The sequence below is a fragment of the Barbus barbus genome, assembly GCF_936440315.1.
Source record: "Barbus barbus genome assembly, chromosome: 40".
Taxonomy (NCBI): domain Eukaryota; kingdom Metazoa; phylum Chordata; class Actinopteri; order Cypriniformes; family Cyprinidae; genus Barbus; species Barbus barbus.
Window position 1 is genome coordinate 8,611,150 of NC_136718.1, and position 25,082 is coordinate 8,636,231.

At 37.6% G+C, this 25,082-nt stretch overlaps 1 protein-coding gene across 4 annotated transcripts in view; it reads right to left on the bottom strand.

Annotated features, from left to right (window-relative positions):
• The window catches only part of LOC306859698 (neural cell adhesion molecule L1-like protein), a 66,006-nt gene that overhangs the window by 13,736 nt on the left and 27,188 nt on the right, over positions 1-25,082 (bottom strand). For all 4 annotated transcript variants that reach the window (XM_079400889.1, XM_079400888.1, XM_079400887.1 and 1 more), the window contains exons 2-20: positions 20,455-20,634; positions 20,157-20,265; positions 19,731-19,921; positions 19,317-19,439; positions 17,479-17,649; positions 14,856-14,882; positions 14,368-14,467; positions 14,079-14,260; positions 13,331-13,465; positions 8,931-9,071; positions 8,323-8,434; positions 6,064-6,230; positions 5,830-5,989; positions 4,134-4,258; positions 3,590-3,691; positions 3,102-3,299; positions 2,729-2,799; positions 2,103-2,325; positions 24-139 (exon numbers count right to left, since the gene is read on the bottom strand). In XM_079400889.1, coding sequence (XP_079257015.1) covers positions 24-139; positions 2,103-2,325; positions 2,729-2,799; positions 3,102-3,299; positions 3,590-3,691; positions 4,134-4,258; positions 5,830-5,989; positions 6,064-6,230; positions 8,323-8,434; positions 8,931-9,071; positions 13,331-13,465; positions 14,079-14,260; positions 14,368-14,467; positions 14,856-14,882; positions 17,479-17,649; positions 19,317-19,439; positions 19,731-19,921; positions 20,157-20,265; positions 20,455-20,536 — 2,535 coding nt within the window. In that variant the 5' untranslated portion in view covers positions 20,537-20,634. The remainder of the gene's footprint in view (positions 1-23; positions 140-2,102; positions 2,326-2,728; positions 2,800-3,101; positions 3,300-3,589; positions 3,692-4,133; positions 4,259-5,829; positions 5,990-6,063; positions 6,231-8,322; positions 8,435-8,930; positions 9,072-13,330; positions 13,466-14,078; positions 14,261-14,367; positions 14,468-14,855; positions 14,883-17,478; positions 17,650-19,316; positions 19,440-19,730; positions 19,922-20,156; positions 20,266-20,454; positions 20,635-25,082) is intronic.

Below are 25,082 nucleotides of genomic sequence, written 5' to 3' on the forward strand. Positions count from 1 at the left end.
AACCGGAGGGGTTGGGAACTCACAGTGTATCCTCCAAGATGGCCCCTCAAGGCGGATTGGGGCACCAGTGACCAGCTGACCCTCAGCAGCGTAGAGTTCAACACCTCCACAGATATGTTTTCGGGAGCCGCCAAGGGCACTGGAGAGGGTAACAGAACGCAGATCTGTTTAAGGCTAAACTTTCCCAACTGATGCAAGAGGGTAACAGCTCACAAATTCACACATACACAACCATTTCCTCAAGCAACTAGAGCCACCAAGGAAAAAAATGGACTGTAATTAGATGACACACTGACTGTTTCCAGGAAAAGAAAAGCGCACATGCTAACATGAAGCTATCCACAGAGACATGTGGGTACATAGGAAAGGCTACTTCAGGGATGCAAACTCATCAGGCGTTAAAAAAATAAAAAATAAAAAGTGACAAAGATGCAACCCCCTTTAGCTTTAAAACGTGGATTTACAGATATAGTGGGATATAGGATATAGTGAAAAACTCAACCTAGACTCTTTTACTTCAGTTATCTCGGGCCACATTCACACTGTTTTTATGGAACCTATTTAGGGTTCACTTTATTTCGATAGTCCACTTTGGACATTCTACTAACTATAAGTAACTTTGTAACTACATGTCAACTATATGCCAACTAATTCTCATTAATTTGCAACTATATGTCTACTAACTCTCAGTAGGGTAGGTTTAGGGTTAGTAGAATAAGTTGACATACTTGCAAAGTTTCTAATACTCAGTATGTTGTATGTTGTGGACCCATCAAAGTAAAGTGTTAGAAGATATTAAGCAGACAGTCTACTAATACTCTAATGACTGCTAGTTGACATGTAGTTGCAAAGTTACTTACTGACTATCAAAATAAAGTGTTACCCCCATTTAATATTACTATACCATAATAATAATAATAATTCTTATTAAATAATTGTAATAATAATAATAATAAAATTAAACCAATAAATACATGTTTTACTACTGTATTGGAAAATAAAAATGAGTATGTAATATTATTATTGTTGTTGTAATACTAAATTACAGTGCTAATTTATGTATGCCTTCATTTATTTGCTTTTTAAAAAAATCCAAAGACCTTTTTTTACAGAAAACTGCAGAGAGAACTTTTTGTTGATTTATAAACAGATTTATAAACCATTTTAATAACAAATTTAGGAAGATGGTCGCATGTGTTGCATTTTAAACTGTTAAATAGATGTTCATGTGAGGCAGCATTTGCATTTTTAAGCACAAAAACTACAGAAGGTCTTTTTTTTTTTGCTTTTACTTTTACTTTTTTGACAACTTTTTTAGTCGTGGTTCTCATTTCATCCCAATTTCAAAAACACGTCGGATTTACATGAATCACACAAAGGACCTACACTGGCGGAAAAAAATAAATACAACTGCTTGATATTGGGACAGTACCCCCAAAGGGACACCTTTGTACCTTCTTTACCCATAAAGGCTGCATAGTAGTACCTTAGTATGCAGCCTTTAGGGGTAAAGAAGGCGCTCCTTTAGGTGTAATATGCACCCTTTAGGGGTAAAGAAGGTACAAAGCTGTCCCTTTAAGGGTACTGCCCCAGTGAAAAACTGTTGTACCCCTAAAGGTACAATTTTTGCCATTTTTTTTTCTGAGAGTATTTTGGATTCAAAACAGCAATTATCACTGAAAAGTGTCAAGTTTGCATCCCTGCTCTTTGCAACTACTGCATGATAACTGTAAAGATCTACCTACAGCTAAAGCAACCTTGTTTCTGTGTATCTACCACGATGGAGGAATAAAAGGGACAAAAACAGCCCAACCTGTTGCATCATCCTCAAGACAATGCCAAATGTCAACTAGAGACAAGGGCATGATGTAAAAATATGAAAATGGAATAAAACAAAAGATAATCACATAAGTGCTTGGCAAAGAATGTGTCTGATCGCTAAAAGCACAATGTAAAAGCTCAGCAGAAATGGCTGATCCTGGTAAAGAGTGGATTAGACCACTCTACCAACTAATCTTCTAATCTTAAGTGTTTATTTTTGGCTAATCGTGGCAGTGTCACACGACTGTGAGATGAATGCATTAACAAGCTGTTTGACTCACGGTCTTCTCCAGAATAACCAGTCACCACTCTGGGCTCTGGTGCCCACCCGTGACGGTTGAAGGCCTGGATCTTGACCTCGTAGGGGACAAATGTTGGGGTGTCTCGCACCACAAATGAGTGTCTCTTCACCATCTGTTCTTTCCAACTGTCCTCGACACCCAAGAGCCTGTAGCTCAGTTTGTATTCCAGATCGGGACCGTTGTGCTGCACAGGCAAGAGCGGCTGGTGATTAAAGGGAAAAGTGGGTCAGTGCACTGCAAACATTACTGAGAATTTGGAAAGAATGGAAGAGTTCGGGAGACATTTGCTGATGGGTTTGTGAAATCTGGCGTGGGAACCTAGTTTCTGGGGTGCCTCGTTTGGCTTTCTTTCAAACTTGCAATCTGAAGGAATTTTGACTCATAAATAGAGCATAAATTGGCTTGTGAAAGGAGGTTTGCTCATACACTTGACTGCCAGTGAAAATTAAGTTGTTACTGCTTTAAAACTACAAGACACCAGACTTCTTAGGTGCTCCAGGAGCATTTAGTTCCCAAGTCTCCTTGTGTGAGAGTATTTGCTTATAAACCATGCATATATGTATATGCATTAAGGTTGTTTGACAATGCTGTTTGCATTTTATTACCTCCCAGCTGATGTCCATCTGATGTGGCAGGTGACCCTCAATCTTAATGTTTTCTGGGTTCCTGTCGGGAGCTGTACAAATGTGAATATGAATTATTTAACATCTGTCTCAGTCAATAATACCATTGCCCTCTAACACTGCCAATGTGTATCACACATAATGACGAGCATGCAGTCATTGATAGTCTGAGGCAGCGCTCGCTTAAAGGAGCATTAAAATTTATGGAGTTTTTATAGACATCTGTATAATTTTCTCAGGGTAAATCCCCACAAAGACACGCTTCAAACAAATCCAAGGTGAACCAAGGACAGCCTAGCCATTGGATGGTAACACATAACGAAAGAAAGTCTTCAAGGATCACAGGTATCCCTACCACAGGGAGGTGTCTTATATCTTTCGGAGGGCATGCTGGGACGGCTTCTCCCAATAGCATTGACAGCGATGACTCTGAACTGGTAGTTAATGTGGCCGTAGAGCGTCAAGGGGGCTGAGAACTGGCTGCCTGCGACTCGTAGAAGCTCCTTCCACTTCTCTGGCTCCCAGTGGTTCTCTTCGTACTGGATGATGAACTCTAGTCATAGGAACAGAGCGCAGCGATCATTGAATATGCAGAGTGCACACTCTCAATACACTCAATACACAGTTCGGCCCCAGTGGGAGCCCTCTTGAAATATTGTAGAGCATTGTTTGAGTACGAGCAACGTCCATGAAAACGACTTCAGAGGAATCTGCTTAAAGCAAAAGCCTGCTTCAGAAGCACTGAAAATGGGTATCATTACATATGAAGGGAACGCTAATGGAAGCGTTTTGTATTTGTTCTGTAACCCTGACAGTACAGTACTTTTATAAGATGCGTTTTACCTGTTATGGGACTGTTATGATCATTGGCGGCTGCCCAGTGGAGCCTCACACTGCGGTCTTTCAGATCAGTGAGTGTCAGTTGAACCGGTGGATCTGGGACATCTGTGTGACATTTAGGACACAAACACTTTAAACAAGCTTCATATCATAACTTTTTAAAGGGATAGTTCACCCAAAAATGAAAATTTTGTCATCATTTAGTCACCCTCATGTTGTTTCAAACCTGTATGAGTTTCTGTCTTATGTTGAACATAAAAGAAGATATTTTGAAGAATGCTGGTAACCAAACAGTTGATGTTTCCCCATTATTTATGTTTCTTTCCCTACTATGGAAGTCAATGGGGGCCAACAAATGTTCGGTTCTTCAAAATGTCTGCATTCATCATGAGATAGAAACTTTTATGGGTTTGGAACAACTTGAGGGTGAGTAAATGATGACAATTTTCATTTTTGTGTGTACTATTCCTTTAAGACCATCCAAAAAAAGAATCAGAAACGCTTAAAGAACGCTTCATTCTGGTCTCAAAAGGTCCTTCAATCGTACCTAACACAGTTATGTATGCAGAAGCTGTATCTTGGTCCAGTGATGTTCGAACAACGCAGGTGTAATTTCCTTGATCACTGAGGCTCACATTGACAATCTGGAGAATTCCATCATCTGTGTAATATCTGCAAATAAGCCAAAATAGGTACAATATAAAATAACAGTTAGTTGATAGTTGATTGATAAAATGTCAAATTAAAATTCATGAATTCCTACATGAGACATCAGACTCACAAATACATTGTTCATGTAGTAGTTCCAACTCTCTAAATGTTTCTCTAATGTCTCTAAATTTCACAAAGTTCAAAGTATCTGACATTGTTTCAGATCTTGATCGAAATAAGCAATGTGCATTCCAGGAATATGTATTGTAACTTTCTATGTTGGCAGCAATAGTCAATGGTAAAACAAAGCAAGAAACAATGAGTCATTGACAAATAAGAGTGTCCAGGATGAAGAAAAAAAGTTGAAAAATAGTGCCAAGTTCTTAGAAATGTATTCTTCGTCTTTAATGTGGTTCTAAAAAGTTTTACACCATTTTCAACTATATTTAAATGGAATGCCTCTAAAATGTGATGTAAGCAAATATAAATTAAAGTATAAATTAATAAAATATTTTCCTTACACCTTGAATTTGAGTGTACAATCATTGTTTTCAATGTAATCAGTATTTTATTTTTATAAATATTATTAATCAACAAATAATCAGTAGGTTCTGTGGCAGTCGCACCACATGACTACAACCTACATTCTACAACATGATCTAACTTTTTTTTTTCATCATAAAAGGTCAAATAACCTGATACTTTACAAGTCTTATTGACTATGAATCACAGATGAACTTCAAAGCAAAATTCAAAGCAATCAATTTACAAATTTCCAGGCAGACCGGAAAAATAAAGTGGTTGAAGTTGCTATGCAGCCTTACAAAAATAGAAACCAGGCATCCATCGAATGAAGCCACCACTTATAGTGCAGACAGCTCCATTGATTATAATGGAAGTGATCTAGTTTGTCTCAGGACGGTATAGACACATTGTCACAGGCGGATCTGTGGCTTTTGTTATGTTTGAAATGACAAATAAGAGCTGTGTTAAATGTTGTCATGACAATCAATGCACATCTCTTTTATGTTCACTAAGTGTTTGTCTCCAATTTTTTTTATTAATCAAAAAATTATTTGCGGTTCGACTGGAACTAATCTGCAGCACAGAACTGAATAATGGCCCGCTAATTGGTGACCTGAGGTAGAGATGCAAACATAATTTGCCTGGAAGCAGTCACAACAACAAAACACACTGCATTTACACAAAAGATCCTGTTGGGCATCATATTCCAGCCAGTAGAAAAGAGGTTAAAGCTCCTGCTCATTAGCTGGAGTACCTTTTGATTTTCAAGAGAGACATTTCCCCCATAAGAGCTTACTATTACTGATAAAAGCTTACAATTACATCTAGCTCGGCTCTGTTACACGACTACAAAGTGCAAGTACTTAATCCATGATTCCAGCACTGATAAAACTATAAATAAAATGTCTGCACTTCAAAAATGTCATAGCTCACGCTAATCCTTCCTGTTTTGACAGCACAACCCTTTTTGAAACCAGGATTTACTTAAATGGCTTCATTGAATTCAAAGTTGAACCATTAGGGACAATCTATCTCATGCTACTACTTAGGGAAAACAGGCCACCCACCCTTCAGAGAAGTTTGAGAGGATATTCATCCCATCTTTCATCCACAGGATCTCCAGCTCTCTTCTGAGGGTGGAATCGCACTCCACCTGGCACTCCAGCTCCGCCATTGATCCTCTTTTGACCTTCATGTCTTGAGGAAGTTCGACAATCCTCGTTGAATCTATCAACAGAAAATCTTTGGTTTCAGTAATGATCAGGGAGCAGAAAGCTTTTTGATTAAGGAAGGTGGCTAACCTTTAATGAAAAGTTCAGTGGTGAGGCTCGCGGCGCCTTCGGGGTTGTTTGCCAAACATTTGTACTGGCCCATATCTTCCATCTCGACTTTGTGAATCTGCAGGGAGCCATTCTTCAGGAGAGAATATCTCTCTCCATCTAGAGAGCCCTCTGGGTCTTCTCTTCTCCTACAAAACAAACATTGAAGCCTTCAGAGTTCTTCTGAAATAGAGGCCCATGGGAAGGGCCTTTACTGAAATGACTACAGATGCTCTGTTGATAAAACCGAATCCAATGTAGTTATTTTTTTATTTTATTTTTTACCATGACTTTCAAAATTGACCAAAGGTTTTTGAAAGGAAACTTTTCAAAGAAGAAAAGAGTATAAATACGAGTGCAAAAGAAGGATGCCCTAGAGAGAACAGACATTTCAAAAGGCCTATAGATCTTGCAGTGTCTTTTCTCAATGTGTTTCCCCTTTCCTTGACTTAATTCACTTGACCCTAGTGGGTCTCTGTACTGCTGTTACCAGGCACTCTGTGCCCAACAACTATCATTCACCCATAACCTGGAGACCAGCTACAGTAAAACCATGCTAAAAACCCTGTCAAAATCATTTAGTATACTTCTAATAAAATATTCATTAAAATGTAATTTAAGAAAAATAGGGTGTTTAGCTAGAATTACAGGACAATATTACAGACAAGTAATTTTTTTAATATTATTTATTTAATTATTTTATTTTAACATTGTAGGCAGTTATATAAAAATAATTACATTTATTAAAACAGAATGGATATGAATCATGGTAATCATTCTGTACATATTATTTGAAATATAAATCTTTTGTAAATTCTGTAGTAATCATTATTATTAAGTGGTGAAAACATTAGCCCCTCCTATAGTTTTGGTAGATGTCTCATGCCTTATCCCACGTTCTTCCAATTGTTCTTACACCCATCTCTAAAACAATGAATAATGGCTAAGTTTATTATTATTATTATTTTCAAAAAATATTTATTAAAATTCCTTAGAATCTTCATAAATCTATGTGAAAACAAAGTGTGAAAATTTTGAATTGAATTGCATTTATTAAATGTGACCCTGGAGCACAAAACCAGTTTTAAGTCGCAGGGGTATATTTGTAGCAATAGCCAAAAATGCATTGTATGGGTCAAAATGATCAGTTTTTCTTTTATGCCAAAAATCATTAGGACATTAAGTAAAGATTGCATTGCTAAGAACTTCATTTGGACAACTTTAAAGACGATATTCTCAATATTTTGAGTTTATTGCACCCTTAGATTCCAGATTTTCAAATATTTGTATCTCAGCCAAATATTGTCCGATCATAACAAACCACACATCAATGGGAAGCTTATTTATTCAGCTTTCAAATGGAAAATTGACACTTAAGACTGGTTTTGTGGTCCAGGGTCACAAATAATGTATTCATTTATTTACTTTTAAACAGGAAAATATGGTTAGCTGTGGAACAAGCAAGACAGTTTACATTTATGTAATTAGTTTACATATAATTTTTTATTCATGATTTGTCAATTATAAATGTATAAACCTGGTTACTGTGCATTTAAAACACTTTCAGTTTATTTAATTTAACTGGCAAATATGCATCACAATATGTTCATATTATGTTAAAACAACGCAATCCAAATTAATGGATATTTTATATCCACTTAAAATACATAAATTCTAAATATAGGCCTAAGCATTTTTTTAATTGATGGATAGGTACCATAAATGAACACATAATTAACACTCATACACCGTGTCCTAACCAGGCATGATGTGACAAGACTCCTGTGACAAGAAATTGAGCATAAAAATGGTGCGCGACGCAATACAACCAAGCACAAAACAGCCAATCAGAGGCGTTATCTCTGTGTCACATGCACAACACACTGAGCGAAAGAGCGTAAAACTACATTCAGTATCTTGTATTTTCAAGATGATTTTCAGACAGCATGCTTTTCATGGTTTACATTTTAATTTGTCTTATAGACTCTGATTCTTTTACAACTAGACTCTCCTCGTCCAATTTTGATGTTTAATATTCATGAATACATTACTTCAGTCCAATGAGATTTCAGTGTGTACAAATAAAGAAAGCAAGCGACCGACAAAATGTAGCGTCGCTCGTTACTTGTCTCGCAGACCAAAACTCTGATTAACAGAGAAGCGACAACTCACTTGTGGCTTATCATGTTGCGTCTGGTTATGACACGGTGTTAAAATCGCAATGCTTGTTACCAAACTCACCAGTTAATGGTGGCAGGTGGTGAACTAAAGACTTTGCAGTCCATAATCACACTCTTGCCTAACATGGTCGCATACTCCAGATAATTCGGCGTCAGAATCAAAGGGGGATGATCTGAGGGAAAGCCAGACCATTAGTCAAAACATTCGTGCATACAGACAAACATCAAACAGCCAGCACAGCATATGCCTCACTTTCTGCGCTGTAGTTTAAAACTGAGGCACACTCCCGAAATCACAATTAAACTGTAAAAAAGCTATTAGCATATAAAAGAGCTCTCTTCTTCTGCCAGCTACAAACAGGAAACAGTGACCGAAGTAGTGCATAGACACATACTCATGCACACGTTTCATGTTTTTATTCTACGTCAATTACGAAGCAACAGCTGCTTAACCCTTAAGCCATTACATGTCAGCAAGAGCATCATATCATAATCAAAGGCAAAAAAACTTCAATGAGGACCACAAGCCTCACTTCTGGTGCTATGATTAATTGATGCATGTAAATTAGGTGGGTTGCGCATCAGTAGCGCTGACCTATTATTGAGCTTTGAAAATCACAATATGATATTCATCTTCTTCCAATTTACACAGGTAAGTGAAGTACTCACTCATGACAAGCACGTTAGTGTTGACAAGAAGGGTCCCGTGCTTGTTGGAGACCTCACATTGGTAAACGGCAGTGTCTCTCTGCTCCGCTCTGAGGATGATTATTCTGTCATCAAGCACTTTGTAGTTGGTAGAAGGAAAATCTGGGGAGAAAACAAACTTGTATTGGCACCCAAAGTGTTTAAGACTGGGGTTAGTTGTCACATGGGCTTTTACAGTACACTACCGTTCAAAAGTTTGGGGTCAGTAAGATTTGTAATGTTTTTGAATTTTTTTGCTTACCACAACTGCATTTATTTGGTCAAAAATTGTAAAATATATTTGCAATTTAAATTAACAGTTTTCTATTTTAATATATTTTAAAATGTAATTTATTCCTGTGATTTAAAGCTGAATTTTCAGCATCATTACTCCAGGCTTCAGTGTTGCATGATCCTTCAGAAATCATTCTATTATACTGATTTACCATTATAAACGTTTTTTCACGATTCAAGATTTTTATTTGTCACATACACAATTATACAGAGTATAACCAGCAGTGAAATGTAGGTCAGGTCCGCTCCAAGGACAGTGCAATTATAAAGTATACAAATATTAAGAAAAAGAAAAGTAGAAAAAATAAAAGAATAAAATAAAAAGATAAAAAATATATAAATATAAATGTGCAGGTCAGTATGTTGTTGACTTAAATAGTAATAAGAGGAATGTGCAAAAAGTTGCACAGGGTATTTAAATAGCAGCAATATGAGGTAGAAAAAAATTATGAATAGCTTATTGATATAGTGATGTTAACATGGAGTCAAGTGATGTTATCACACAGAGTTAGAGTTTAGGAGCCTGATGGCCTGGGGGAAGAAGCTCCTCCTAAGTCTCTCAGTTTTTGCCATCAGGCTACGGAAGCGCTTACCAGATGGTAGTAGAGTGAATAGACGGTTACCAGGGTGATTTGAGTCTTTGATAATTTTGACAGCTCTACTTTTGCAGCGTTTGAGGTAGATGTCCTGCAGAGAGGGGAGAGCAGACCCTGAGATGCGCTCAGCTAAGCGCACAACTCTCTGTAGTGCTTTGCAGTCCTGATTGGAGCTGTTTCCATACCACACTGAGATGCACTGAGTCAATACACTTTCTATGGTCCCTGAATAGAAAGTTTTCAGGATTGCTGGTGAGACCCTGAATTTCCTCAGCTGTCGCAGATGGTACAGTCTTTGTCTGGCTTTCTTAACCTGTGTTTGCATGTGTGTAGTCCAAGTCAGGTTCTCGGAGATGTTTACACAGAGGTACTTGAAGTTACTCACCCTCTCCACAGGGGTCCCACTGATCATAAGAGGAGTGTAGGGCTGCTGCTGTCTCTTCCTAAAGTCCATGATCAGCTCTTTAGTTTTGCTCACATTCAGAGAGAGACAGTTGTCCTGGCACCATGATGTGAGTCTCTCTACCTCGTCCAAGTATGCGGTCTCATCGTTGTTGGAGATGAGGCCCAGAACCACAGTATCATCAGCGAATTTGACAATAGATGTGGAGCTGTGAGAGGACACGCAGTCATGCGTGTAGAGAGAGTAGAGCAGGGGACTCAGGACACAGCCCAGTGGGGCTCCTATGTTCAGAGTGATGGAGTTAGAGGTGAACTGGCCAACTTTCAGCACTTGAGGTCTGCTGATGAGGAAGTCTTGAATCCAGTCACAGAGTGAGGAGTTTAGGCCGAGGTCTGTGAGTTTAGAAGCCAGCTTGATGGGGACTATAGTGTTGAAAGCTGAGCTATAGTCAATGAATAGCAGCCTTACATAATTCTCAATTTTGCTGTCCAAGTGTGTGAGGGAAGAGTGGAGGATGTGAGAGATGGCATCGTCAGTGGATCTATTTGGGCGAAACTGAAGAGGGTCCAAAGTATCAGGGATGGAGGAGCAAATGTGGCTCTTAACAAGTCTCTCAAAAACCTTCATGACTATAGATGTGAGGGCAACTGGGCGATAGTCATTCAGGCAAGAGGGTTTATTGTTCTTTGGCACAAGGATAATGACAGATTTTTTTGAACGAGGTGGGAACCACGGAGGTAGCAAGGGACTCATTAAAGATAGAAGTGAACAAACCAGCGAGCTGATCGACGCAGGACCTCCGAACATGGCCGGTTATCCCATCAGGTCCGGCTGCTTTCCTGACGTTCACTTTCTTTAGCGCCCTCCGAACCTCATCCTCCGACACGGTGATTACAGGATCATCACTGCTCTGCCTGCTGCTTCCTGACGCGGTGGTCGGCAGAGACGCGCCGCCGCCGTTGCAATCGAAGCGGCCGTAGAAGATGTTTAACTCATCCAGCAACGGATCTGCTCTCACCTCAGCGGAGGATTTGTTTCCAAAGGCACAGATGGTCCTCAGTCCCTGCCACATCCGTCGAGAGTCATTGAGCTGGAAACGAGACTCCATTCTCTCTTTGTATCGGTGTTTGGTAGCTCTTACTGCGCGTCGGAGAGCATAGCACGATGCTTTGTACTCGCTCATATTCCCGGTCAGAAGAGCCTCTTTGTAAGCTGCAGTGTGTGTGTTAACTGCAGCACGGATTGTTCTGTCCACCCATGGTTTCTGATTGGAGAATGTCCTTACAGTTATTGTTTCTGTAGCTTGCTCGGTTAGCGTGTTTACAAACCTTAATGCTACATCCGTGAACTCGCTGACGTCAGATGAACTCGCCCGGAACATGTCCCAGTCGACGTCATCAAGAGCCGCCTACAGCATTGCCTCTGAGTGGGAGGACCAGTCACTACTCTCTGCACCGGAGGATCCTCAATGAGCCTTTGTTTGTATTCCGGTGTGAGAAAAATGGCGGCATGGTCCGATTTTCCAAAAGCCGGTAGTGAGTGGGCTTTGTAGGCATTCTTAAACTGAGTGTAGCAATGATCCAGTGTGTTTGGTCCTCTAGTTGGACAGGATAAATGTTGATAAAAGTTCAGCATGACCTGCTTGAGATTGGCTTTGTTAAAGTTTCCCACGATGATAAAGGCAGCGTCAGAATGTTTGTTAATGTAGCCGCTGAGCACATTGTGAAGTTTAGACAAAGCCAAGCCTGTGGTGGAATGTACACAGCAATAACAATGATCGATGAAAACTCCCGGGGCAGATAAAATGGGCGGCAAGTAATGGAAAGATGTTCTGCCTGTGGTGGAATGTACACAGCAGTAACAATGATCGATGAAAACTCCCAGGGCAGATAAAATGGGCGGCAAGTAATGGAAAGATGTTCCAGATGAGCCGAGCAGGAATGCGACAGAATGGAGATATTCCTGGGATCACACCATTTCTTGTTAATCATGAAACACACTCCTCCACCCCTGGATTTACCGGCCTCTGCTGTTCTGTCTGTCCGAAAAACAGAGAAGTTATCACTTGGCATTACAGCAGTGTCCGGGATCAAGGACGAAAGCCACGTTTCTGACAAACAAAGGATGTTACACTCCCTTATGTCCCATTGGAAACTAATCCTGGCTCTAAGATCGTCCATCTTATTCTCCAAGGATTGGACATTTGCGAGCAGAATGCTCGGAAGAGGAGGAATGTGAGCCCTTTTCCGGAGTCTATCTCAAATCCCAGCGCGTTTCCCGCGGTGTTTCTTGATCCGTCGCCTCGGGGGGTTATTGTTCATCTCTGCGTTCCGAAGAATCTCCAGAGGCCATGCTGGATTCCTGGATAAAGTGGAAACCGCTACACTAACCTGTTCCAGGACAATGTCCAAAAGTGTTTCTATGTTGTAGGTGATCAGTGCCGACGTGAAATGTGTAAAAAGAGAAAGTAAAATTAAGTAAAAAAGTAAGTTAAAGCAAAATCTCAGCGGAGCGGCCTGAACGTCGTCCGAACACAGCGGCGCCATTTTGTTAATATGCAATTTAACAATCCTTGCTGAATTAATTTTAATTAGTAGCATCGCAACAAAAATCTTACTGTTCACGTGAAATCACAAAAATTTAAGATGTATCTAATGAACACTGTCTTTTTTTGAGAGGCAATAACAGTGGAAATGTTCAACAGCCAAGACTACAAATTATGCATCTATACACAAACTGACTTTTAAAAATAAACCCACTCTGAGAAATTGAGTAAAAAAGGTACAGCTAGCCTTGGGGTGTTGTCTATAGTGTAATATTTCACATCATTATAGCAGCAATAAACTTCTGAGGATATAAGATACATCATTTACTCTTTTTCATCTGCTGCTGATATATAAATTTACCAGAGCATGTAAATTGTGCATAAATACAGAGGTGGCCACATATTCACTGCTGTTTACAAAGTCTAACGGAAAGAAACAACACTGTTCTCACAGCCAGTAATTGCACATTTGGCAGTGGCTTTGAGCCGACAAATTCAGTCAAATGGGCATGATAAGGGTGGGAGTAGAAGGGGTTTAACACACCATCAAGAGGCTGGCCATTTCTCTTCCAGGTGATTGTGGGTTGTGGTTTTCCTCTTGCAGAACACTTGATGTGGATGTCAGATCCAATCTCTGCTAACCGACTCTTCACTGGCTCCTCCTGCCAGCTGGGCGGCTCTGAGACACACAACATATGAACTGAATATGGATTAAAGCAACTTCCTATCTAGAGCAATACTGCCCCCCTGTGTTTATAAGTGACATGACTTTCAATTTTGAAGAATATTTATGGTCATGCAGAATAAGGCATTAATTTGTGCTTTGTAAATACTAACAAACAGCCAATATGCTAGAAATATGCATGCTAGTGAGAATTATAAATACGCTTCATATAGAAATAGTTAATGCATTAACTATACAGTAATTATCTAACAATGAGCAATTTGTTTGTTACAGTATTCACAGTATAGTCAGTATGTTAGTTATTAAAAATACAGTTGTTTACTGTTAGCCAGTGTTATCTCAGGTCATTAAATAATATTGACGTACAACTTTTGATTTTAGTAATTATTAGTAAATGCTGAAATAAATTTGTAACTAAGATTAATAAATGCTTTAGAGGTATATTTCCTTGTTTCATTGTTAGTAGTGTGTGTAAATAATGTTAGTAAATGGAACCTTGAAATGCTACCAATTATTCTTGTCAAACAGATTTACTAACTAGAATAAATGGAAATCGTCAAATACTCAAATAAACTTCAGGCTTAAGACCTTGTAAATGTTTGCATACCCTCCACAACAACTTGGAAATGATGCACAGCTTCACCAAGATCATTCTTGGCTTTGCACATGTATTCCCCTTCATCCTGATCTGTGACGTTTGGTATAGTCAGAAGCTTTCCATAGTTCTTGATTTGTGTACGCTTCGGTAAGTTGTCCAACATCTTGAGCCATTCTATCGCCGGTGTAGGCCTGAGAAAAGACCAAAATAAACCGCTGTCACTCTCTCTGTCAGTGGAAATGCATTGCCGCCATGAAGCATTTATAAACCCAACATGGTTAAAGAGAAGGGAACTCACAGTCCTTCTGCGATACACTCCAGCTCCAGCTCTTCTCCTTTTTTTAGGTATGTTGTTGAATGACTGGAGGGCTCCAAAATGTTCGGCTTCCTCTTCTGAACTGAATGGGGACAAATGATGGTAAATAGCCTCAACATGGATAAAAACAGAAACATACTTTCATGTCTGAACAAGAATAGACCAAAGCCTGAATTCAAGATATATTCTCAGAAAACAGGCCATGATCTCACACAATTTTGAAAGTGACAGTAAGAAGTTACTTTGTCACATTTTAATGATTCTTATAAAAGCACACAGCTCAAGAAAACTGAAGAAAACTCCAGAAATAGCTGACAAACTAGCAAGCCTAACAAAGGTTTAAACTTCTTTTGGCACAAAGTAAAGCCCTTACATAAATTCATGGTGATAAAAGCCACAAGAAAGGTTAAGTGAAGGGTTTTGCTTATTTAAACAGCACATTTGACAAAATATGTTACTCTGTGACTCACCACTCGTCATGTCATCATCCCCCTGGCCTAAAGAAAATTTAAAAAATAATAATAATAACAATAAGAAATTGAAAGAACTGAATTTTCAGCACATTTAAATGATAACAAATAGCACATAAACAGTACATATATAGCATATAAACAATAAATACTATGTAACTGTACTAAGGATAAGTCATGGTGGTCAACTAATTGTAAAACAACTGAATTTATTAGTTAGGTTTAGATTGTTTTTAATGTTAATATATATTTTTAATATTAGTATTTTGGTGTATTTTTATTTTAAGGTCCAATTCTTGCTATTAACAAACTACGAAGTTTGCCTCAATAATTTGCTCCCTATTAATTGTTAGTAAGCTAGATGTTAAGTTTAGGTATTGGGGGGTTAGGGATGTAGATTATGGTCATGTAGAATATGTACTTTATAAGTACTAATAAACAGCCAATATGTTAATAAAAGGCATGCTAATTAGCAATAGTGAGAATTGGTACCTAATCTGTGTTATCAATATTTTTAATATTATTATTATTATTAGTTGAGGATCTCCTACAAAAATAAGTTGAGAGAACTCAAAAATCTGCTGAAGCTGGTTGCCTTAAAATTTTAAGTTGGCTCAATTTTTTTTGTAGTTGCTTATTAGCATTTATATTTCTAGCATATTGGATTTTTACTATTACTTATAAAACACATACTAATGCTTTATTCTGCATGACCATATTTTAGATCCCTTAATCACACATAAATTTAACAGCTACTTTACTATTAATAAGCAGCAAATTCTGAGTTTATTGCAGGAAAAGTCCTAGTTAATAGTGATTATGTGTTACCCTTTTTTTTCTTTTCTTTTTTTTTATAACATGAACTGATACATTATAAGACCAGGGGCCTGTTTCATAAAACAAGTTTACCAAATAAGCCAGGCTTATTTCAGTTAGTCTGACCTATTTTGAACCAAATCAACTGACAATAAGTCAGGCTAACTGAAATAAGCCTGGCTTATTTGGTAAACTTGTTTTATGAAACAGGCCCCAGGAATGTTTAATAAAGTAAACAGGGTAACTCTGGAGTTATGTTGATTTTAAAGAGGATTACGTTAAAGACAGTTTCTGTTAAATTATTAGCATGCTGACAGTGCACTAAAACCAGGTTGCATCTATAAATTACATCCCCTTTAATGAGTCGTCACTATATAGCCATTTAAGCATTGATTTTGGAAGTAATCTAATACATTCAAAAATATATTTAGACAATTAAATTATGTAATTTTATGCAATTTTAAAAATGTAATTGTTAAACTGTCTACTTTGTTTATCTATTGCTGTGCATATCACAGTTTTTTTTCAGTGTCATAGGAGCTGCAGCTTCATGACACTTTGTCAAGCTAAAAATTCTTTTTAAAACAATCTTTCTGTTTTGACAGTAGAGCTGTCATTCTGTTTTGCTTTTGTCCAGCTGTTCATGAAAGCAAGAATGTGTCCTGTCGCCCAAAACCAGCATAACAGGTCTTCATTGATATGGTGATTAATAGGTTAGTTGTGAAAATATGTATATGCACACCCTACAGACCACAATTCATTTTAAACTGTTTGGGTTCAGTAAGATTGCTGTAAGAAATTAATACTTTAATTCAGAAAGGATGCAATAAATTGATCTAAAGTGATAGTAAATACATGTTTAATGTTGTATGAATGCTCTTTCCACAGAAATATTAAGCAGCAACTGTTTTCAGCATCGATAATAATAAATGTTTCTTAAAGGAACACTCCACTTTTTTTTGGAAATAGGCTCATTTTACAACTCACCTAGAGATAAACAGTTGAGTTTTACCATTTTTGAATCCATTCAGCCGATCTCCGTGTCTGGTGGTAGCAATTTTAGCTTAGCTTAGCATAGATCATTGAATCGGATTAGACCATTAGCATTTGGTCATCAAAAATGACTAAAAAGTTTCGACAATTTTCCTATTGAAAACTTGACTCTTCTGTAGTTACATCGTGTACTAAGACCGACGGAAAATGAAAAGTTTCAATTTTCTAAGCTGATATGGCTAGGAACCATACTCTCGTTCCAGCGTAATAATCAAGGAAATTTGCTGCCGTACCATGGGTGCAGCAGGTGCAATGATATTACACAGCGCCTGAAAGTAGTCCCGAGCTAGGTAACTAGTTATGATATAGCTGGGGACTGCTTTCAGGTGCTGCGTCATATCGGAGATCGGCTGAATGGATTCAAAAACGGTAAAACTCAACTGTTTAACTCTTGGGGAGTTGTAAAATGAGCCTATTTCCAAAAAAACTGGAGTGTTCCTTTTAAGCATCAAATCAGCATATTCGAATGATTTCTGAATGATCATGTGACATTGAAAACTGGAGTAATGATGCTGAAAATTCAGCTTTGATCACAGGAATAAATTACTTGTTAAAATATATTACAATAGAAAACAGTTCACAATATTTCACAATATTACAGTATTTTACTGTATTTTTAATCAAATAAAAGACTTCTTTCAAAAACACTGAAAGATCTTACCAATCCCAAACCTTTGAAGGTTAGTGGAAAAAAACAATGTTCTGTTTCATTTGCTTTAAATGCTATCATGTTTGTGAGATTCATGCCACATACTTGGCTTAACCGTCAGGACCATGCGGGGTTTCTGAACGATGGTGCGTATCCTGGAAAAGGAGGCAAAACAGCAGTAGTCATCGTGGCTATCTTCCACCAGTGTATTAGAGAAGTACAGATTCCCATTGAGGCCCATGGACACCCTCTCATTCTGTTCAATGTGTCGAAGATCTGAGAACAATACAGAGAGGAGGGTTAGATTAACACGAGCAACAGGACATCGGAGAGGGCAACCATCCAAACCGCCCAGAAACAGTCCCATCTGGCAGACTGCACAGCAGATAACAGGCATCATGTGTAGAGCTTTGAATGCTCAGGCATTCTTGTTCCTCTCAAGAAGTGTAGGTGGCTCAACGTGATTAAGCCGCCTCTTCAGCTCAAGAAGTGAAGACATGTACAATAATAACACTCATTGCTTTTTTAATCAACTGTCTTGCTATCCAGGATTAATATCTAAAACAAGGTACATTTACTTGAGAAGAACAATCACATACTGTAAGTATTTCCTTCTCAGAAAGTTAATGAAATTTAGAGAGGGTCATACAAGGAATGTATAACAAGGTAAAAAAAAATTATTTGCCAATGGGGGTTAAAAAAATAATTCAAACAGATAATTCAAATGTATTTTTCTTACCCCTAACTAAACCCAAACCTGATTATATTTCATTAAATTACTCTGAAATCTAATATTTATTTTCTGCTCAAGTAAATATATCTTGTTTTAAGGAAGTTTTTATTTATTTATTTAACAAAACAAAAATTAAGAGCATTTTTTTTCTTATTTTTTCTTTGTATATGTATAATATTTAATATAAATTAAAAATAATATAATTAAATGGATGGTTCAACCAAAAATATTCATTAATAAATAAAATTTGCATTCTGTTATCCTCAAGTTGTTCCAAACCTTCATGAATTTCCTTCTTCTGCTGAACACAAAAAAAAAAAATTATAAGACTGTTGGTAGTCAAACAGTTGCCGGTTCCAATTGACTTCCATAAAAAAAAAAAAAAAAAAAAAATACTATTGAAGTGAATGGCTACCAAAAACTGGTTTGGTTACCAACATTCTTCAAAATATTGCATTGCAACTCATAACTCATTCAGGTTTGGAACAACTCATGAGTAAATGATGATAGCATTTTCATTTTTGAGTGAACTATGAATTTAAAAAATAATAAACTAGAAAAAAAAAAATTGAAACCAAAATGCATATTATTGGGCCTTTTGAATAAATGTTAATGTTTGGTTTTAATGGCATTTTGTTTACTTGTAAAGTTTTGTTCTGTTTTCAGGTGTGAGCTTTTGAAATTGACTGATTTATTGTTTTACTTGCTTGATGGAAAGAATTAAATTCTTTAAATGTCACATATTCCCAGCGTTCTTTACAAATTGCAACATGTAACGTTTATAATCAAAAGCCTGTTATTAGCGGAGGCGGTAGAACTCCAGTCTGGCGCCAGCAGAGATAGTTATATACAGTTGGTTGAAATATATGCATGCATCTGTTTCTCCATTTAGCCAAAAACAAGATGACTGACATATCACAAACAATAATGTTTGCTGTGACAGCTGAGGAAATCTGAAGCAGTGATATTTTTGTATCATTAATATACTATTATATTAATATTTTGAATTAGATTTTATTTTTATAGTTTTCATTTTCACTCAAGTTTTGTTAATTTTGTTGTATGTTTCTGTAATTATTATGGATTTGATTTTAGTTTTGGTTAACAATAATAACCCAGATCTGAAGGAGTGATATTCAGACTAAAAATAAATTCATTATGCTTGGATCCCTCTATGTGCAGGAAACTGATTTAAAGTGTCTTGAGCTACCCTTAGTCATCCAGTACAGCTGCCAAGGTGGAGTTCCTTGTGGCGGGTTACACTCCAAAACCACCGAATCACCCTCTTTGACCACCACTGGCTCTGTCTTCTCCTTGGGAAACTTGGGTACCACTGTGAGCAAGCACAAAAACAACACAAATAAACTCCTTTAAAGTCACTTTCTTACTAAAGCATAAGACAGATAGCCTACCAGTGAAACTGTCAGTAAGACACTATTAAGATTAAAAACCAGCTGAGCAGCTTCATTTTGGACGTGCTTAAGGGGTTATATGTAATATGCAAATTTCTTGGAACAGATCTGAGGAAATTCTCAACACTAGAATTTTTTGAATTATGCTAGATTAATTTCATGATCAGCAGCCGAGATAATGTGTAACAGGGGATATATGAACCGTGACTTACTAGGCACAATGAATTCTGATTCTTCTGATATTGCAGTTCCAAGCTTGTTTGAGGCATAACATCTGTACTTTCCCTGGTATTTCACTTTCTCTTTAGTGTTGGGTATCTCAAAGGTCCCACTACTTTCTTCTTTAATGAGCCGAGGGTCTTTATGCGGGTCGAAATCCATCCCATCTTTCGTCCAGCGGTACCTGTTCAGTTATAAACACAACAGACGCCTATTAGGCATGCACATGAAGGAAAAAAAAATGGATGTTAAAGGTTCTTCATGGAACCATCGCTGCCATAGAAAACCTTATTTTCATTTTGAATTTTCACATGAGGCACAAAGAAATGGCTAAGCTTCTTTCAACCCTTTAAAGGCAATTTCATTTGGATATTTCTTCAGTTTTTCTGACATCCTTAGGTGCCGGACATCTCACTCACGTAGGTCTTGGGTTGCCTTTGGCTTCACACTTGAACAGGACGTTCTCATCATATGGCAAGGTAATGAGAGAGCCTGAGGTCTGAGCGGTGATGGTCGGCAGCTGCTCCACTACAGGAAACATATTACAGGATAAAAGAGCTGATGAGATGGTCATCTGTGCTAAAAAGGATGCTTATTTCTGGAAGAGTTTACTGGATAATAACATGTAATACTGCTGAATAATGATCATAGCCTTAAGTTGAAGTTGCATTAATAAGAACAAACACCTGAGAACAATTTAACTTTCTTGGCACTCACCGTGAGGAGGGAAATAAAGACCAAGGGTAGTGGAGAAGAAGGCCGACAGGAGCCCGGCAATAAGGCTCATGAGCCCCCTCATCCCAGCCGGCAGATAAGGACAAAGGTGAATGAAATGCAGAAAACACCCTCACAGAGTTGTTCTTTTAGCAAGAGCTCTTCACTGGATAAGGATAAGATCTAAAGAGACATAAAAGAGTACAAGAGTAAGAATAGAGAACAAACTGTAATAAATCCTTTTACAGCAAAATTGAGAGGGGATTTGAAGAGCTGTTCGCTTTGAACCGGTAGTCTTAGCTGTTTCACAACATTTTGGATTTATAGCAGGTGATACGCTTTTAAAAAAAATTCACCTCAAGTAAAAGAAAGATTATATTGATGCAAATCATCAACGCAATCTGCAATCAAATATAGGAACTGGGTCAATAATGTGACACTATTTTTCCCCTAAATACATTAAACTTACAATTCATACATACAGTGACTCGAGTACACCTTTTCTATGATGAATGTTTTTCATTTCTGTATTAAAACTGATTTTGATATTTTGGGGGTACTTAAAGCCATTTTTTTTCCAAAGCGAGGAAAAAAAAACTGCTTCACTGTTAATCACTGCTATTTATTAATATTTAAATGCATTTGTCTGCAAAAACATGCAAAATCAAGTCACGTGGTGCAAAAAACCTACAGAAAAATGCTAGCAGGAAATGATATCATAAGGACCCATTCAGACCTTCATTACTCATTAATGTAAATAAGTTCCTAAAATATCAAAGTATTTGACGTTTTTAGGACAGGATGAGGTTAGTTCAGGTTATAAAATGGCATGTGGTGCAGAGAGTCACTTGCTCCATTTCTAAATGAATCAGCCTACTGAACGAATGACTCAGTGACTCACTCATGACTGACTCGCTCAAGACAGTTACTTGCTGCCAGCTACTGTCCATTTTCTTTTCATATTTAAAGCACAATTTCATTTTTTTACCATTTCATATTTACATATTCAAAATGTTAAGCAATTGTAATTGCAGTGTAAATGCATTACAGTCTGTGCAAACCTAAAAACTTTGCAAAAATTAAGTGAAGTGACATTCAGCCAAGTATGGTGACCCATACTCGGAATTCGTGCTCTGCATTTAACCCATCCAACGTGCACACACACAGCAGTGAACACACACACACCGTGAACACACACTCGGAGCAGTGGGCAGCCATTTTATGCTGCAGCGCCCGGGGAGCAGTTGGGGGTTCGGTGCCTTGCTCAAGGGCACCTCAGTCGTGGTATTGAGGGTGGAGAGAGCGCTGGACATTCACTCCCCCCACCTACAATTCCTGCCGGCTGGAGACTCGAACCCGCAACCTTTGGATCACGAGTCCAACTCTCTAACCATTAGGCCACGACTTCCCTGATACTTAATTAAGCTGATACTAATTTCATTTGATTGGTAACTGCTCTATAATGTCTTATTACTAAAATTAAATTTATTGATTGAATTTATTGGGAAAAAAAATATGTGCACATCTTATAAGGTTAGAAAAATGCCTTTATAAAGGTAAAAATGGCCCTGAAAATCCATTCAAGGTAGCAAATATCAGGCTTTAAAATTATTTTACTGGTGTTACCCAGCAATTACACAGAATATAAAGAATATGAAAAGTTTTGGGTGTCAGCTGTCCATGATATGCCTAAACCAGTCAAGGTACGAGCTCAAAAACAAACTCAACAAAATACTGCCTAATTATCATCATTAACAAACTCACAGAAAATAGCAAGATATAATTATTTATAGTCACATGTAATCAAGGCGTATGGAAAATATGGTAGAATATTCGATGTGTGCAGCTTCAAAAAAAAAAGAAAAAAGCTTCAGAATTTTTTTTAGCATGTGCAAAGTCAAGACACAAAGGTTACAAGGCTCAAATGAAAGCCATCAGCTGAGAAAAGAATTTGACGTTGTTTATTTCGCTGACTCGTGTGCGTTGTTTGCCTTCACGCCTCCATGAAGGCTGCTGAACCGTGAGCGCGCTCGTACTGCAGGCTCATTCCACACATAATCGTTTACACTCACAAGCTGCAAAGAATCAAGCCGCCTCCACAAATTACCAGCATCAACCTCAGATTAACTCTCCTCATCCAAGAGTGGCCAGAGGTGATAGATTGCCTCACTCTCGCCCCTAGCTCATAATTTGGAGGCTGGGTGGACAAGTCTTCCCCTGTCTCACGAAGAGCAATCAAAACACCTGGATGGACTCGAGGAATCAGCACACTAATTGCACTGATAACTGTGATGCCCTGAAATACTGAGATTTTGCAGAAGAGGAAATTGTGATAGAACTGTGATAGTGGTTCTGTTGAAAAATTTCAAAGGGCCAAGTGAAACCAAAATAAAACTGTGATGGTTGATTTCAAGATGAATGAGAATGATAGTCAAGATAGTCATCCATCTGGTGCATGTTTACATAGAAAAATGAGTAAACAAAATTGCAGAGTGACAATACCATGCAAAAGTCTGGAGTTGGAAATTATATATCTATAAATATATATACTGTTTATATTTGAGAGAAGTCCCTTATGCTTATCAAGGCTACATTAATTTGTTCGAAAATACAGTAAAATAGCAATACTATGAAAAATTATAATTTAAATTATTATTAGTATTATTTGAATATATTTTAAATGTAATTTATACCATGATGGCAAAGCTGAATTTTCAGCATCATTACTTCAGTCTTCTGTGTCGCATGGTCCTTCAGAAATCATTCTAATATGCTGATTTGCTGCTCAAGAAACACTTATTATTATTATCAATTTTGAAAACAGTTGTGCTTCATAATATTTTGGTGGAAACCATGATATTTTTGGATGAACAAAATGTTCAATTGAACAGTAGTGTTTAAATGGTATACTTAGGTGTTGCTGAAAATATTGTATATGTATTGCTTAAATTAAACGTATTTGCATCTGCAGGTGCCTTTATATTTACAGAATTTCATCAAAACAAACTAGTTTTACAGATTATTTTGTACACAAAATGTGATGTATCAATCTTCCGAAAAAAAAAATATATATATATATATAATACACCTTATGTATATGACACAAGTGCCTGATGCTTCTCATAACAACATGGAGTAAACTTCTGACACCATTCACAAACACAAAACCACTGAGATCTTTAATTCTGGCAAACAAATGTCACATTTATCAACCGCAACAGCATAACTGAACCAAATACATCCACTTGAAATCATAATGTAATTATTTACAGATCTATTTCAAATGAACAAATTAAAAACACCACAAGCAGCAAGTTAATCAAACAATGAGCCCGAGGAAGACAGACTCACTGAAGCACATGACTGCATATTTCATCCATTAATCCTAGAGGATGAATACAGAAAGATCCCACAGACTAACATCAGAGAAAACTGCTGAGGCTTACAGGTACACCTTTTTCATTTGCTTCACTGTCACCACACACTTTAACCATTAAACAAACAGCCAACTAAACAGAACAAGGAAACTCTGCTTACTTACAAGTACACACTCACACACATGGAGTCAAGACAGTAATTTCAAGAGGTGGTAGTGATAGTATTAAACAGCATTCAGACTGAGCATCCAAACTCTCAGCATGCTCTTCAAATTCCAACAGAGAGAGCGAGAGAGCAAGAGAGAGAGTCCCAAAACATGCCCCGGCACTCCAGCAAAGCGGGATCCAGTGAGGAGACATATGTCGGCAAAGCCTCTCACCGGGATAGGAGGCTCGCTAAACCTTTAACAAAGATTCAAATAAAGCCTGATCCGCCGAGCTATTCACAAACCATTAAAGAATAGTCCGGAAAGTGCTGGAACGTATCAGAACAACCTTGACATGAAAACACAGCAGTCTGGAGAGACGTTGCCACTGAGCGATTTGACTGAAAAAACAAACCTTGAAATCATTTTATCCTTCTATAATCATTCGTAAACAGAAACGTGTGGTTTGATGAGTCAAGTCAAGTAGGAAACTGCTTTGATTAGTGATAGTAGCATGCAGTGTGTCAACAGTGAAAATCCTCTTATAGTATAATGAAGACTATTGTCTTAATTCCTAATACCGTCTTATAGGGTCGGCGGATGCACCCCGATTGCATTGTGCCAAGACACAACACACAATTGCTTGTTGATAAAACACAGCTTGTGTTGAAATCACAATCATATAAGGCAATTTTTATGTTTATGCTTAATTTGATGACTAACGAGTGGAGTATAATGATTTTTTTAGAGCTTTGTGTCATTTTGTGGTCTGCTTGACCTGCCTATTGTACTTAATGCTTTCTACCACCATATGGCATATAGAAAGTACAAACGAAGCCTTAATAACAGAGTGAAGGACACACTCACTTTACAGTATGTCTCGGTACAGCTGAACATACAATGCATAATGCAACAACACATGATTCTAGACAGAGACATATACACACAAAGCAAGCAAAATATAGATAGTGGACACAAAGTTCTATACTTTTTGCATATAGTGTGTACACTGCAATGTAAACGTTATATAGAAATGCACTTTACAACTGGCAATGCTGGCATAAGCTGTTTGAGTAACAAGGAGGGGAAACAATTGTCTGGTATTGCT